The sequence below is a fragment of the Leucoraja erinacea genome, chromosome 7, assembly GCF_028641065.1.
Source record: "Leucoraja erinacea ecotype New England chromosome 7, Leri_hhj_1, whole genome shotgun sequence".
Classification (NCBI taxonomy): Eukaryota; Metazoa; Chordata; class Chondrichthyes; order Rajiformes; family Rajidae; genus Leucoraja; species Leucoraja erinaceus.
In genome coordinates this window covers 76,882,355-76,897,934 of record NC_073383.1, presented here as the reverse complement: position 1 = coordinate 76,897,934, position 15,580 = coordinate 76,882,355, and the positions used below count along the sequence as shown (strand labels likewise).

General features: G+C 47.6%; 1 protein-coding gene across 1 annotated transcript in view; it reads right to left on the bottom strand.

The window, feature by feature from the left end:
* The window catches only part of pdia5 (protein disulfide isomerase family A, member 5), a 370,444-nt gene that overhangs the window by 84,008 nt on the left and 270,856 nt on the right, over positions 1 to 15,580 (bottom strand). The window contains exons 10-12 of the mRNA XM_055638787.1: positions 14,335 to 14,426; positions 4,363 to 4,434; positions 1,586 to 1,722 (exon numbers count right to left, since the gene is read on the bottom strand). Coding sequence (XP_055494762.1) covers positions 1,586 to 1,722; positions 4,363 to 4,434; positions 14,335 to 14,426 — 301 coding nt within the window. The remainder of the gene's footprint in view (positions 1 to 1,585; positions 1,723 to 4,362; positions 4,435 to 14,334; positions 14,427 to 15,580) is intronic.

Genomic DNA, 15,580 nt, shown 5'->3' with positions numbered 1-15,580 from the left:
GAATGGGCAGAGGAGCTAAAATGGTTAGCAACTGGGAGATCCAGTAGACCGAGGACCGAGTATTCTGCGAAACGGCGCAGAGTCTACGCTTGGTCTTGCTGACATAGTGGAGGCCACATTGGGAACATCGGAAGGCAGTAGGTTATAAGGTCTAAATGATAGGAGCAGAAATAGGCCATTCGTCCCATCAAGTCTACTCTGCCATTCAACCATGGCTGATCTATCTCTCCCTCCTAAACCAATTCTCCTGTCTTCTCAATTTCCCTCCTGGGATAAAGTTCTATCGTATCGTTTCTCCCCATAACCCCTGACACCCGTACTAATCAAGAATCTACCTGTCTCCGCCTTAACATTATCCATTGACGGCCTCCACAACCTTCTGTGGCAACATAGGGTTCGAGGAGGTGCACATGAACCTCTGCCTCACTTGGAAAAACTGCATATATGCCTATATATATTCTCCTCTCTCCCAAACGGCAAAAGGTACAGAAGTGTGAAAACGCACACCCCCAGGGACAGTTTCTTCCCGGCTGTTATCAGACAACTGAGTCATCAGACCACCAACTAGACAATACTCCTGAACTACTATCTACCTCATTGCTGACCCTTGGACTATCCTTGATCAGACTTTGGTGGCTTTACCTTGCACAGAATGTTATTCCCTTTATCATGTATCTGTACACTGTAAATGGCTCAATAGACAATAGGCAATAGGTGCAGGAGTAGGCCATTCGGCCCCTTCGAGCAAGCACCGCCATTCAATGTGATCATGGCTGATCATCCCCAATCAGTACCCCGATCCTGCCTTCTCCCCATATCCCCTGACTCCACTATTTTTAAGAAGCCCCAATCTAGCTCTTTCTTGAAAGCATCCAGAGAACCGGCCTCCACCGCCCTCCGAGGCAGAGAATTCCAGACTCACCACTCTCTGTGAGAAAAAGTGTTTCCTCGTCTCCGTTTTAAATGCCTTACTCCTTATTCTTAAACTGCGGCCCCTGGTGCTGGTCTCCCCCAACATCGGGAACATGTTTCCTGCCTCTAGCGTGTCTAAGCCCTTAACAATCTTATATGTTTCAATGAAATCCCCTCTCATCCTTCTAAACTCCAGAGTGTACAAGCCCAGCTGCTCCATTCTCTCAGCATATGACAGTCCCGCCATCCCAGGAATTAATCTTGTAAACCTACGCTGCACTCCCTCAATAGCAAGAATGTCCTTCCGCAAATTAAGGAACCAAAACTGCACACAATACTCCCCGTGTGGTCTCACTAGGGCTCTGTACAACTGCAGAAGGACCTCTTTGCTCCTATATTTGATTCCTCTTGTTATAAAGGCCAACATGCCTTTCGCTTTCTTCACTGCCTGCTGTACCTGCATGCTTACTTTCACAGAGTGATGTACAAGGACCCCCAGATCCCGTTGTACTTCCCCTTTTCCCAACTTGACGCCATTTAGATAGCAATCGATTGTAATCGTGTATTGTCTTTCTACTGACTGGACTGCATGCAACAAAAACTTTTCACTGTACCTCGGTTAACTAAAACATACAAGTGGCAGAAAAAGTACTACAGTTGAGCTGTAACTTACAGGGTGCGTAAAACATGACAAGTGCTGATGAATGTTCTCCCAGGAACTCATCGAAGCCATCGTCTGTCAAATGGTACACCGCGGAGTCTTGCTCTGCCCACGAAACCTCAGAGGCCTTTGGTTGTGGGGCCTGGGGTCTGGTGGTAAAAGTAAATGCAAGGGCATTAACCATACAAGTGCAGAAGATAAATTACAGTCTAATGTTGCGGTTTTGATTTCGTTTTTTGTCACGTGTACCGAGGTACAGTGAAAGGCCTTTGTTGTGTGCTAACCAACCAGCAGAACGACAATACAAGATTACAATCGAGCCATTCGCAGTGTACAGATGCATGATAAGGGAAGATAGACACAAAAAACTGGAGAAACTCAGCGGGACAGGCAGCTTCTCTGGAGAGAAGGAATGGGCGATGTTTCGGGACGAGACCCTTCTTTGGACCTGGGATAGGTCTTGACCCTTCCTTCTCTCCCGCTGAGTTCCTCCAGAGTTTAGAAGGATGAATTGACTGGGGTTTAGAAGGATGAGGGGGGATCTTATAGAAGCATATAAAATTATAAAAGGACTGGACAAGCTAGATGCAGGAAAAATGGTCCCAATGTTGGGGGAGTCCAGAACCAGGGGCCACAGTCTTAGAATAACGGGGAGGTCATTTAAGACTGAGGTGAGAAAAAAACTTTTTCACCCAGAGTTGTGAATTTATGGAATTCCCTGCCACAGAGGGCAGTGGAGGCCAAATCACTGGATGGATTTAAGAGAGAGTTAGATAGTGCTCTAGGGACTAGTGGAATCCAGAGATATAGGGAGAAGGCAGGCACGGGTTATTGATAGGGGGCGATCAGCCATGATCACAATGAATGGCGGTGCTGGCTCAAAGGGCCAAACTCCTGCACCTATTTTTTCACGTTTCTAGCTTTTTCCGTCTATATTCGGTTTAAACCAGCATCTGCAGTTCCTTCCTACGCATGATAAGGGAATCACTTTTAGTGCAAGGTAAAGCCAGTAAAGTCCGATCAAAGATAGTCCGAGGGTCCCCGAGGAGGTAGATAAGATAGTAGTTCAGGACTGCTCTCTGGTTGTGGTTGGATGGAGGAGGAGCCGGTGTCCTTTGTAACTTTGTCAGTGCCACTATTTGTGTATTGTGTACCTTGGGTGTGACAATAAAGTATTCCATTCCATTTCCACAGCCAATGTCTGCAATGGGGTAGAGGTGAAAGAAACAGTACCTGAGTTTGTGGAAGGACCGATCAGAAGCCTGATAACAGTGGGGAGGAAGCTGGTGGAGCGCAATTTCAAGCTTCGGTAAGTTTCTGCCTGACAGAAGAGGGGGGGGGGGGGGGGGGAAGAGGAGGAATGACCAGGGTGGGACAAGCCTTACGTTGGCTGCTTATTCCGAGGCAATGTGGTGTAGGTGGTGTCAACAGTGGGCAGTCTGGTCTGTGTGATGGACTGGGCTACATCTACGACTCTCTGAGATTTCCTGCGGTCTTGGGCACAGCTGTTCCAGAACCAAGCTATGATGCAAAGTAACAGAATGCTTTCTATGGTGCATCTACAACAGAACGTGGACCATAATCCTCGACCTCGAGGGATAGCCACAATGAAGACGCTAATAGTTTGGAAGAATCATTGGAGACATTTCAAATGTCTTCAGTTTCTCAAGGAAGTAGAAGTTGGTGTGTGTCTAGTTGCATTGAAGTGGTTGGTCCACAAAAAACTCTTATTCATCTTAGGCCCCCTTCGGTCATGGCTGACCATGGGAGTCTCCAGGGTTAGAGGACGCCTGTGCGTGACTTTGTTTAATGTGGGGAGACTGGTGCACAGACAGCCACCACACGGTCCTTGACAGATCTGGGTCAGGATCCAGTGGCATGGAGTCCAAGACGACCGGAGACCCTTTTCTGCTGCAGCCTTCATCCGCCTTCCCAGCCGTTGTGACGTTAGCTCCACTAAGGTCAGCCATCATCCTCTGCCTGTTCCACCTGTTGAGGTCTTGGTTGGATTGCTCTTCCCCCTCGACCCTACCGCCATGGGTGGCCCTACCAGGAGCACAGCTCCAGACAGCATCGCTCTCAGGATCTCAGGTCCACACAAGCTTCTCCACCACGGCAAGGTGACAATCCACAGAGAAAAGAATGTTGGTAATGTTAATGCTGTGGAGCTTGAAGGCAAGTACAAAGTAAAGAATGTGGTCAAAATATTTGGAAGCAATTAAACATTTTTGTTGCTCCTCCTTTAGAAGACTGCGGTGAAACTAGAGAGCGGTCCCGAGCTACCATCTACCTCATTGGAGACCTTCAAACTATCTTTTAATCGGACTTCACCTCGCATTAAACATTATTCCCTTTATTGATCCTGCATCTGTACACTGGGGACAGCTTGATTGTAATCATCTCTAGTCTTATCGCTGACTGGATAGCACGCAACATAAAAGCTTTACACTGCACCTCAGCATACGATGATAAAAAGCCTTCGATAGTGTAGTCATGTAGATCCAGGACTAGTGCATAACAATAAGCTATGAATAAAATTTTGCTCGGATCAAAGGGAAATTAAATGACAGTGCTGCAATTAAGCATCTTTGCATTATGAAATATAGTTAAGCTGACAGCAAATGTAGGTTTGTAATTTTAAAGCAGTGAAGCATTTACATTGCTAATGTGCTGAGCAAAAAGCTTCTGCAAGGGTGTGAAAAAGGTTCCATTCTTTGCAGCCATGCCTGCGGGATCAGCCAGGTATGGGACACATAATTCTGCCTGAAAATCCAACGCTTCCAACTTACTTTTCCATCCATTCGACAAAGTCTTGGGCTGTGGCTCCGTAGTTTTCAAAATTAAATAGGAACTTCCCCTTCCTTTGAAAGAAGACAGAGAATAAGAAAATCAATTGTCACATTCAGTGTTCACTCAATGGCGCTGTAAGAAACACCCTGATGGGCTGAATGGCCTAATTCTGCTCCTACCACTTATGAACTTACAAACTCACAAGCTCTTCTTAATAAAGAGCAGGAAATGCCTGGTTATGGAATGAATATTTCTGCAAACAAAGCAATAAAGAAACTGAAGCAGTTATTATAGACTGATATCAACTCAACAATAGACAATAGATGCAGGAGTAGGCCATTCGGCCCTACGAGCCAGCACCCCCATTCACTGTGAACAAGGCGGATATTGCTTAATCTAGACACAACCCACTATCATCTTCCACGTATAACTACTTTTGCCGTTATATTTCATTCCTCTTCTCTAGCCTCAGAATAAAAGGATGTACCTTTAGAAAGATGAGGTGGAATTTCTTTAGTCAGAGGGTGGTGAATCTGTGGAATTCATTGCCATAGAAAGCTGTGCAGGCAAAGTCAATGGATATTTTTAAGGCAGAGATTGATAGATTCTCGATTAGTGCAGGTGGCAGCGGGTTTAGCTGGGCAACTCTACCCCTGGCTGGAGGAGAATGGGGTTAGGACGCCCCAGCGGGGTGCGGGAGCCTTACCGGGTCGCCGTAGCAATCGGAGCGCTGTGGCCGATTGAATGGCGGAGTAGCCGCGGACTGGGGGCTCCGTCCGGCCGCGGGGCGGGCCGAATCCGACCCCCTAATTCTGCTGCGCGGCTCCAATAGCGACTGTGTGAACTGCTGCCGCCGGCGACCCGGTTTATCTCCTTTTCATCTCTAGCCATTTGTCCAGTCAGGGGTAATGAAGGGAAATGGCGGAGCACTGCACAGCGACCCCATTGACCGCTCCCCCCCCGACCCCCCCCCCCCCTTCACATAAAAGCCCTCCGAACTAACTGACTAACATTTAAGCAATGATTTACAGATGTTTAGCGTCTCCCGGTCTCCAGGGAGGAGGCAGCCGCTACAGTAGTACAGACCAGGTCTTTGACCCAGGGTTTGGCCCCAAACGCGAGCTTTGGTGCCAGCTATGGCCGGTTTTCCCCCCCCACCGTACCTTTAGAAAGATGAGGTGGAATTTATAATCAGTTGCCATAGAAGGATCCTGACATGAAAGGATTTGCTCTGAGTGCCATTGTCCTTCACAGATGCTGCATGATCCCATTGAGTTACTCCAGCACTTTGCGCTTTGTTCAATATTCCGGCATCTGCAGTTCCTTGTGTCTCCGAGATTTTATCTATTTATCAGTTCAAAAGATTTCAGTGTATTACACACAGATTGCATTCTGATAATGTCGTGCAGATGGGAGCAAATACATTAAAAATGAATTATTTAAGAGTGCTTTTTAAAAGTAAAATGGATTTTGGCTGGAAGTTTGGAAGAAACAAAAGGGAAGACTTGTAGAGTCATAGTGTGGAAACAGGCCCTTCAGCCCAACTTGCCCACACCGGAAAACATGGCCCAGCTACACTAGTCACACCTGCTTGCGTTTGGTCCATATCCCTCCAAACTTGTCCTATCCATGTACCTGTCTGTTTCTTAAATGTTGGTATAGTCCCAGCCTCAACTACCTCCTCCGGCAGCTTGTTCCATACACCCACCACCCTCTGTGTGAAAAGGTTACCCCTCAGATTCCTATTAAATCTTTTCCCCTTCAGCTTGAGCCTATGTCCTCTGGTCCTCGATTCCCCTACTCTGGGCAAGAGATTCTGTGCATCTACTTCTGTCTCTGCTCCGCTCTGCTTCTGTCTCCAACCGGAAGGCATTGCAGAGGGTGGTGAAAATTGCCCAACGCATCACCGGTTCCTCGCTCCCCTCCATTGAGTCTGTCCAAAGCAAGCGTTGTCTGCAGAGGGCGCTCAGCATCGCCAAGGACTGCTCTCACCCCAACCATGGACTGTTTACCCTCCTACCATCCGGGAGGCGCTACAGGTCTCTCCATTGCCGAACCAGCAGGTCGAGGAACAGCTTCTTCCCGGCAGCTGTCACTCTACTCAACAACGTACCCCGGTGACTGCCAATCACCCCCCCCCCCCCCCCCCGGACACTCCTCCCACAGGAAAAACACTATGTCTGTATATATGCTAATATAAATATTTATTCAAATCATATGCTATGTCGCTCTTCTAGGGAGATGCTAAATGCATTTCGTTGTCTCTGTACTGTACACTGACAATGACAATTAAAGTTGAATCTGAATCTGAATCTGAATCTAAAGATATTTTAATTGAAATAAATTAGCAGTCAAGTGGAATGATCTGATTACTTTCTGGAATTTTTTTTATAAAAAGGTGGAAGGAAGCTTTTTAACAAAAACCTGCTGAAAACTAAACAGTCAATAACAGGGCTGCACGGTGGCGCAGCAGTAGAGTTGCTGCTTTACTGCCCCAGAGACCCAGGTTCAATCCCGACTACGGGTGCTATCTGTATGGAGTTTGTACCTTCTCCCCGTGACCGTGCGGGTTTTTTTCCCCGGGTTCGCCCGCATTTCCTCCCACATTCCAAAGACGTACAGGGTTGTAGGCTAATTGGCTTGGTATTCATGTAAATTGTCCCCAGTGTGTGCAGGATATTTCTCAATTATCCTACAGATAAAGTCTGTGGAATTCTCTTCCCCAGAGGGCGGCGGAGGCAGGTTCTCTGGATGCTTTCAAGAGAGAGCTAGACAGGGCTCTTAAAAATAGCGGTCAGGGGATATGGGGAGCCTGCACTGAAGGCAACTCAGTATCCCGTACCTGCCTTCTCTCCATACCCCCTGATCCCCTTAGCCACAAGGGCCACATCTAACTCCCTCTTAAAACAATGAACTGGGTACTGATTGGGGATGACTCTCTGTGTGAAAAAAGTTCTTCTCATGACCACATCCTGAATGGCAGTGCTGGAACAATCTCGAAGCCTGACCCCTTAAGAATGTAAGTTTCTATAAGATCCCCTCTACTCTTCTAAATTCTAGAGAGTATAAACAAGTCTATATTGTCTTCATTGACAGTCCTGACATCCCAACTGATTGGGGATGATCAGCCATGATCACATTGAATGGCAGTGCTGGCTCGAAGGGCCGAATGGCCTACTCTTGCACCTATTGTCCACTGGTAGTGCCATTGCGCGTAGATAGCTGGTCGGCGGGCACACAGTGGGCCGAAGGGCCTGTTCCTGCATTGTATCTCTAAACTAAACTACATTTTGTACACATATTTTAAACATTTTAAAACGTTTCTATTTTTTGTCAAACTAGGGGTCAGTCTGGGCAGAATTCCAATCAAGTTCATCCAAATTCTCCAAAGGATCAGCTTTCTCAACTCTAATGACTATTTTTAACTTTGAAAAAATGTTATTTCCCAGTCACATAGTTACATGCATTTCATTTCTTCCCCTTAGTCTTCATCTTAAAACCATGTGTTCCTTTGCGACAGAAAATGGATGGTGATCAGTTAGATTAGGAAGCAGTTTACCAGGGAGTACAAATACCATGGAGTTTACCTGGACAGTAAACTGGACTGGTCCAGGAACGCTGAGGCCCTGTACAAGAAGGGACAGAGCCGGCTGTACTTTCTGAGGAGACTCCACTCTTTCAACATCTGTAGTAAGATGCTGCAGATGTTCAAGAAGGAACTGCAGATGCTGGAAAATAGAAGGTACACAAAAGTGCTGGAGAAACTCAGCGGGTGCAGCAGCATCTATGGAGCGAAGGAAATAGGCGACGTTTCGGGCCAAAACCCTTCTTCAGACTCGTTTCGGCCCGAAACGTCGCCTATTTCCTTCGCTCCATAGATGCTACTGCACCCGCTGTGTTGCAGATGTTCTATCAATCGGTGGTAGCCAATGCCATCTTCTACGCTGTTGTGTGCTGGGGCAGCAGGGCGAAGACCGCCAACGCCAATGGGATCAACAAACGCATCAGAAAGGCCGGCTTGGTCCTGGGGGCGGAGTTGGAGTTGGATTCACGGGAGGTGGTCTTGGAGGGGAGGATGCTCCTCAAACTGCAGAGCATCCTGGACAATACAGCTCACCCCCCTCCGTGACACACTGGTCAACCTGAGGAGCACCTTCAGCAACAGACTGGTTCCACCAAGATGCAGCACAGAACGCCACAGGAGATCCTTCTTCCCTGTGGGTGTCAAACTTTACAACTCTCCCTTCTGTCGCGGGGTAGACTGAGACTGACTCTCTCTCCCCCCTTCCCCCCCCCCCCAACCCCCCCCCCCCTCCTCACACATCCCCCAAGCCTTTCCACTCGCACTTCAATTTCATGTTTGATGGATTTTGTGTTTTGTGTATTTTGTGTTTTTATGACTGTTGGCAGATCAATTTTCCTCCTGGGATAAATAAAGTTCTATCGTATTGTTTCTCCTCCAAAGCATTCCAACTCTACTCTACAATCTGTACAGATAGAGTACACACCTTTGATTATTCCTATTGTCTATTGTTTTTCCTATTCCCAGTGTATCTTTGCCTTCAGAAATGAATCCTAAGAATCTAAACTCAAGGTATTTACAATCATAACTTTTAGGCGTAACACTTACGGAAAGATGACAACATTTTAGATAGCTCCAAAGTCTCACTAACATGCTGGATGGAACATGGCTCTCCAGTTTCAATGTATGGTTTATTTTTAGAGCAGGGGCAATTAAGAAGTTATAAGAAGTTCAAAGTTATGATGGGCCTTGAATAACCAGAAATAACTGTTTCCGTCGCAAAAGTATAAATAATACTATGGCGTCACAGTGGCACAATGGGGTAGAGTCGTTGCCTCACAGCGCCAGAGACCCGGGTTCGATTCAGACTGCAGGTGCTGCCTGTGCGGAGTTTGTACGTTCTCCCCGTGACCAGCGTGGGTTTTCTCCTGGTGGGCTGGCTTCCTCCCACACTCCAAAGGCGTACAGGTTTTGTAGGTTAATTGGCTTCTGTAGATTGGAGATTGTCCCTGGTGTGGACCCTGGTGATCACCCCGTACACGTGTTAGTGTGTACGGGGTGATCGCTGGTCGGCGCGAATCGATGGGCCGATGGAGCTGCAGCTCGAGTCTAAAATCAGGTGACATAGACTTAAGATATTTGTTAAGATGTTTGGCTAAAAAACTTAAGGGACGGCACAGTTGTGCAGATGGTCGGGCTGCTGGCTCACGGAGCCCGAGGCCCGGGTTCGATCTTGCCCTCGGGTGCGATTCGCACAAGTGACCACGTGGGTTTCCTCCGGGTGCTCCGGTTTCCTCCCACATGCCAAAGACGTGCGAGTTTGTAGGTTAATCGACCTCTGTAAAATTCCCCTCGCTCGTAGGGAATGGATGAGAAAGTGGGGTAACAGAGAACGCGTGTGAACGGGTCATCGCTGGTCGGCATGGACTCAGCGTTTCCAAGCTGCATCGCTAATCTAAAAAATTAAATACACTTAAGGGTGGGGGGGGGGGGTGTGGGGGGGGGGGGGGGGGGAAGATGAAAAGACAAAATGCAGCAAATTGCAATTAAGGATTCACTGCCTGTGAGGTCGTAGGAAGCAAACTCGATAACAACTCTCAAATTGCAAATGGGAATTGAAGAAATATATTAAAAAGAGAAAACTTGCAGGGTTATTGGGAAAGACTAGGCGGTCTGGGCTAATTGGCAGCACTTTCAAAGACACGGGCACGATAGGAGAAACAGCCTCCGCAGTACCGTTGGATTCTATAAAAAAATAATTAATTCCCAAGACCACGCTACTTTGAAGTGATGTTATTGGTCTGAATTCTCAGGGAGGGATGTGCAGAGTGGAGGCCAAAAAATTGTGATTGCATAAATAGAATGGGAAAAATGCACATTTACCAACAGGCAGAGCAGGAGATGATAAAGTTTGTTTGTAGTGCACAGAGTCAATGATGTAGGAAGGAACTACAGATGCTGGTTTAAACCGAAGATAGACACAATATGCGGGAGTAACTCAGCGGGACAGGCATCGTCTCTGGAGAGAAGGAATGGGTGACGTTTTGGGCCGAGACCCTTCTTCAGTCTGAGAGTCAGGGTCTCGATTGGACACGCTAGAGGCAGGAAACATGTTCCCGATGTTGGGGGAGTCCAGAGCCAGGGGCCACAGTTTAAGAATAAGGGGTAGGCCATTTTGAGCAAAACAAATTTCACCCAGAGAGTTGTGAATCTGTGGAATTCTCTGCCTTAGATATAAGTAGAGGCCGGTTGTCTGGATGCTTTCAAGAGAGAGCTCGATAGAGCTATCAAAGATAGCGGAGTCAAGGGATATGGGGAGAAGGCAGGAGCCGGCTACTGATTGTGGATGATCACAGTGAATGGCAGTGCTGGCTTGAAGGGCTGAAAGGCCTACTCCTGCACTTCTTGTCTATTGAAACGTCACCCATTCCTTCTATCCAGAGATGCTGCCTGTCCAGCTGGGTTACTCCAGCATTTTGTGTCTATCTTGCAGTCAAACTGCCTGCTAACTCTCAAGGGAGTATTGCCACCTTCCCCATCCATGCACATGGGACCCACCTAGTTCCATCAGCTCCTCTGCCTTGAAACCTACCTGGTTCTTTTTCCAACCCTCCCTTTTAGTTTACTGTACCTTAGTCCCCTCCCCAAACTTACTGGGCAAACTGAAAAATTGTCATACTGCTGTTTTAACATTTAAAGGAAAAGAATTCAAAGTGGGTTGGAGCATTACGGGCCTGTCCCACTTACACGACATGTTGTGGGGTGACGCCTGTTTGGTCATGAGCAGTCGCCCAAAGAGTCGTATCATTTTCTGGTCCCCGCTGGATTTTGACAAGTTTTCGGTGACCTGCTGTGACGTCTTGGTTCTTGGTTTCTTGGTCCTCCAAAATATTCCAAATGGAATTTAAACTGGAGGTGACTATGACGGGTGCCGGCAAGTCGCCAAAAAAAAAATCGGGTAGATAAACTTGTATCCGACAATCCTAAAACTCTGTGTGGGATAGAACTGCAGATGCTGTTTTTTACACTGAAGATAGACAAAAAAATGCTGGAGAAACTCTCAGCGGGACGGGCAGCATCTCTGGAGAGAAGGAATGGGTGACGTTTTGGGTCGAGACCCTTCTTCAGACTTCAGGCTTCTTCAGACCCGAAACATCACCCATTCCTTCTCTCCAGAGATGCTGCCCGTCCCGCTGAGTTACTCCAGCATTTTGTGTCTGTCATGCACAGAGTAATGCTGCCAAGGGAGTTAGCTAACGGGAGGAAAGAGATACTTGAGTGAGAAAGGGTGGCCAAAGCTTGCACAATTTGTAACCGTTGAAAAAAAAAACTCTCTGCATTTATGCGTGGGAGGAGAGAACATTTGGAAGGGAGAGGCATTTTGAAATATTTCTCAATTATTTCACTTTCCCACTTTACTGGTTGTTTAAGGCTTGTTCTTTCCCTGGGGAAAAAAAGACTAGCAAAAAAAACATACAAAGCTACACAAAAAAAAAGATGAGGTAACATTATACGCATCTTGGATGAATTGAAATCACTTATGCTCTTCAAATACATCTCAATTTGGTCTGAACAACCCACACATCCTCCACAAGTTATTCTACAGAGCAACAATGGTGCGTTTAACAGTGGTGGGCCCGCACCAAGGCACAGGCGAGTTCAAAGTCAGAGAACTTTCCCATTTAAGAAAATGACTGATGCAATCCCTAATTCCCCTTATCAGTGATATCACTTGAGTGGGCCGGAGGGAATGAGATTTTACTGTAAATGGGAAGGAAGTTTATTTTAAATAGTGAGGCGTATTATTTTTTATACGCCACCAAAATCTCCCTCATTAAGTTCTTAACCTCTGATAAAGGTCCACATTCCAGAAAGCGGAAATTATAACTTTGACAGACATAAACATCTTGTAGGGTCACACTGTCAGGAAGTCAGGGAGGTGAATCGGTGGAATTCATTGCCACAGACGGCTGTGGAGGCCGAGTCAATGGTTATTTTTAACGCAGAGATAGACAGATTCTTGATTAGTACGGGTGTCAGGGGTTATGGGGAGAAGGCAGGGGACAATAGACAATAGGTGCAGGAGTAGGACATTCGGCCCTTCGACACAGCACCGCCATTTAATATGATCATGGCTGATCATCCACAATCAGTACCCCGTTCCTGCCTTCTCACCATATCCCTTGACCACACTATCTTTAACTCTCTCTTGAAAGAATCCAGAGAATTGGCCTCCACTGCCTTCTGCGGCAGAGAATTCCACATTCCACGTTCCGGTAGGCGGCACGACTCTCGTCAGCAGCGGCCTCTGCAGCCCGTCCGCGTTTTTATTATTTTTTGTCTATGTTTCTATGTAGTTTTTGTTATTTTATGTTGGGGTGTGTGTGTGTGGGGGTGGGAGGGAGGGGGCAACTTTTAAATCTCTCCCTGCACGGGAGACCCGACCTTTTCTTGTCGGGTCTCCGTTGTCGTTGGGGCTGCAATGAGGTGCAGCCTCCAACAGAAGGAGACCGGGAACTCTGGTGCCGACGACTCACCGTCACCGTCGTGGAGCTGGCCGAGTCCGGAGCGGGTGGAGCGGTGGTGGAGCGCTGCTGCTGCTGCTGCTGCTGCGGCCCGACCTCCGGAGATTAGGAGGCTGCTACTGCGGGTCTGCGGACGGCGGCACCGGGAGCCCGCGGATCCCTGGAGGGAGACCGCTTTTCAGGGCTCCTGCAACGGCGACTTCTCCCGCCCGAGTTGCGGGGTCGAAGAGCTCCTGGAGCGGGGCCTGTCATCACCGCCCCGCGCGGCTTGGAATGGCCGCGGGACTCTGCGAGCGCACGCTGGGGGCTCTAACACCAAGACCCAGTGTGCGACCTCGCACCACCCGGCGTGGCTTTAATGGCCGCGGGACAATCGCCATCGCCAGCCGGGGGCTTTGACTTTGACTCTGACATCGGGGGGGGGGAGAGTGCAGTGGAGAGATAAGTTTTTTTTTTGGCCTTCCATCACAGCGCTGTGATGGATGTTTATGTAAAATGTAAATTATGTTGTGTCTTGGGTCTATTTGTTTGTAATGTATGGCTGCAGAAATGGCATTTCGTTTGGACCTCAAGGGGTCCAAATGACAATTAAATTGACTATTGACTATTGACTATTCTCTGGGTGAGAGAGTTTTTGCTCACCTCCGTTCTAAATGGCCTACCCCTTATTCTTAAACTGTGGCCCCTGGTTCTGGACTCCCCCAACATCGGGATCATGATTCCTGCCTCTAGCCCAGTGGTTCCCAACCTTTTTTTGGCCATGCCCCACCTAATCACCTCTAAAATCCTGATGCCCCCCCCCCCCCTTGCTTTCCCTTGAGAGAAAACGGAGGAAATAGATATTATAAGGGTAACTTAGCAAAAGCTCTTTGAATCGCATTTCTAAATCCAATTCAATAAATAAGGTTCTCCCATGACCTCGCGCGCTTCGTGCGACGTGCATGAAGAGCGTTGGCGCGGTGATTATGTAATAACTACACAATAAAGACCTTTTTTACCCCCAAAAAATTATTTACTCAAAATAACATCTGAAACATAAACTACATATGTTTACCTGATGGAAAATCCAAAAAAAAAAAAATCGAAAATTTGGACCCAGACCTCCTCAGTCGCACTCAATTGCCCCCCTTAAAAATCAAATTGCCCCCCTGTGGGGTGTACGCCCCACGTTGGGAACCACTGCAGCCTGTCCAATCCCTTAATAATCTTATATGTTTCAATAAAATTCCCTCTCATCCTTCAAAATTCCAGAGTATACCTTAGGAGGGAGAGATAGATCAGCCATGATTGAATAGCGGAGTAGACCTGATGGGCCAAATGGCTTAATTCTGCTCCTATCACTTATGAAACCGCAAAGCCGCATAAGGTGGCTTGAACCTAATTGTTATCCTCACCACTCACTCTGTCAATAAAGCAAGACTTACTCAAAGTAACAGAAAGTTGGGTATCCTTTAACGTCAAACTCCTGTTTGAGTTCATCAAATTCGGAAGGGTGGACATTCATTCCGACCATTACCTATGCAGAAAACAATATGCATTAATCTTGATGAACCACTAATGCGTCTTCAATTAAAACTCTAATTGACCATTCAAACCTTGACCTTCTTCATGAATAATATTCCAGCAGCTTGCATTTAGGGCGGCACGGTGGCGCAGAGGTAGAGTTGCTGCCTCACAGCGCCAGAGACCCAGGTTCGATCCCGACAACAGGTGCTGTCTGTACAGAGTTTGTACATTCTCCCCGTGACCTGCGTGGGATTTCTCTGAGATCATCGGTTTCCTCCCGCACTCCAAAGACGTACATGTTTGTAGGCTTGCTATAAATGTAAATTGTCCCTAGTGTGCGTATGATTGTGCTAATGTGGGGGGATTGTTGGTCGGAGTGGAGTCGGGGGGCGGAAGGGCCTTTCCATGCTGTATCTCTAAACTAAACTAGCCTTAATATCTAACGCTAGTGAAGTGCGTGTTCGTTCCAGTCCTGAGAAATGATGGCTTTATTTGGTCTTGCTTAAATCCACAATTAAAACTCCCAATTGTTTGTTTTGTTACAAATCTGAACAGACAGGGCGATGCAGTAGGTCCCAGCTGGGAAAAGACCAGATTACAATCTAAAACTGAGATAACCGAGTGTTAGCAGGAAGTCGTGAATTAAACAGTGACACGAGGCAGCTGCGCGATTTGGCAGCAGGAAACTTTGCGGTTTGCGGCTGAAGTGGTTTAGTGGTCTCCCGACGGTCATGGGGGGTTTGCTCTGCTTTCCTCCCACCTTCCTTCGGGGGCTGCGCGGTGGAGTTGCTGCCTTAAGGGCCTGTTCCACTTACGTGGTTTTTTTTTTTCGGCGACTTGCCGGCAACCGTCATAGTCGCGGCAGGTCGCCGAAATTTTTCAAACATGTTGAAAATTCAGCAGCGATGAGAAAAATGGTACGGCTCTTTGGGCGACTACTCACGACCATGCAGGAGGCACCCCGTGACATGTCCTTTGCAGCGCAAAAGACCTTGGTTTGATCCTGGCAAGGTTCGGGGTTTGTGCGTTCCCCCCCCCCCCCCCGTGGCCTGCGTGGGTTTTCTCCGGGAGCTTTGGTTTCCAGGGACGTGCAGGTTTGTGGGTTGATTGGCTTGGTATAAACATAGTTGTCCCTAATGTAGGGTGGTGTTGGTGTGCGAGGGT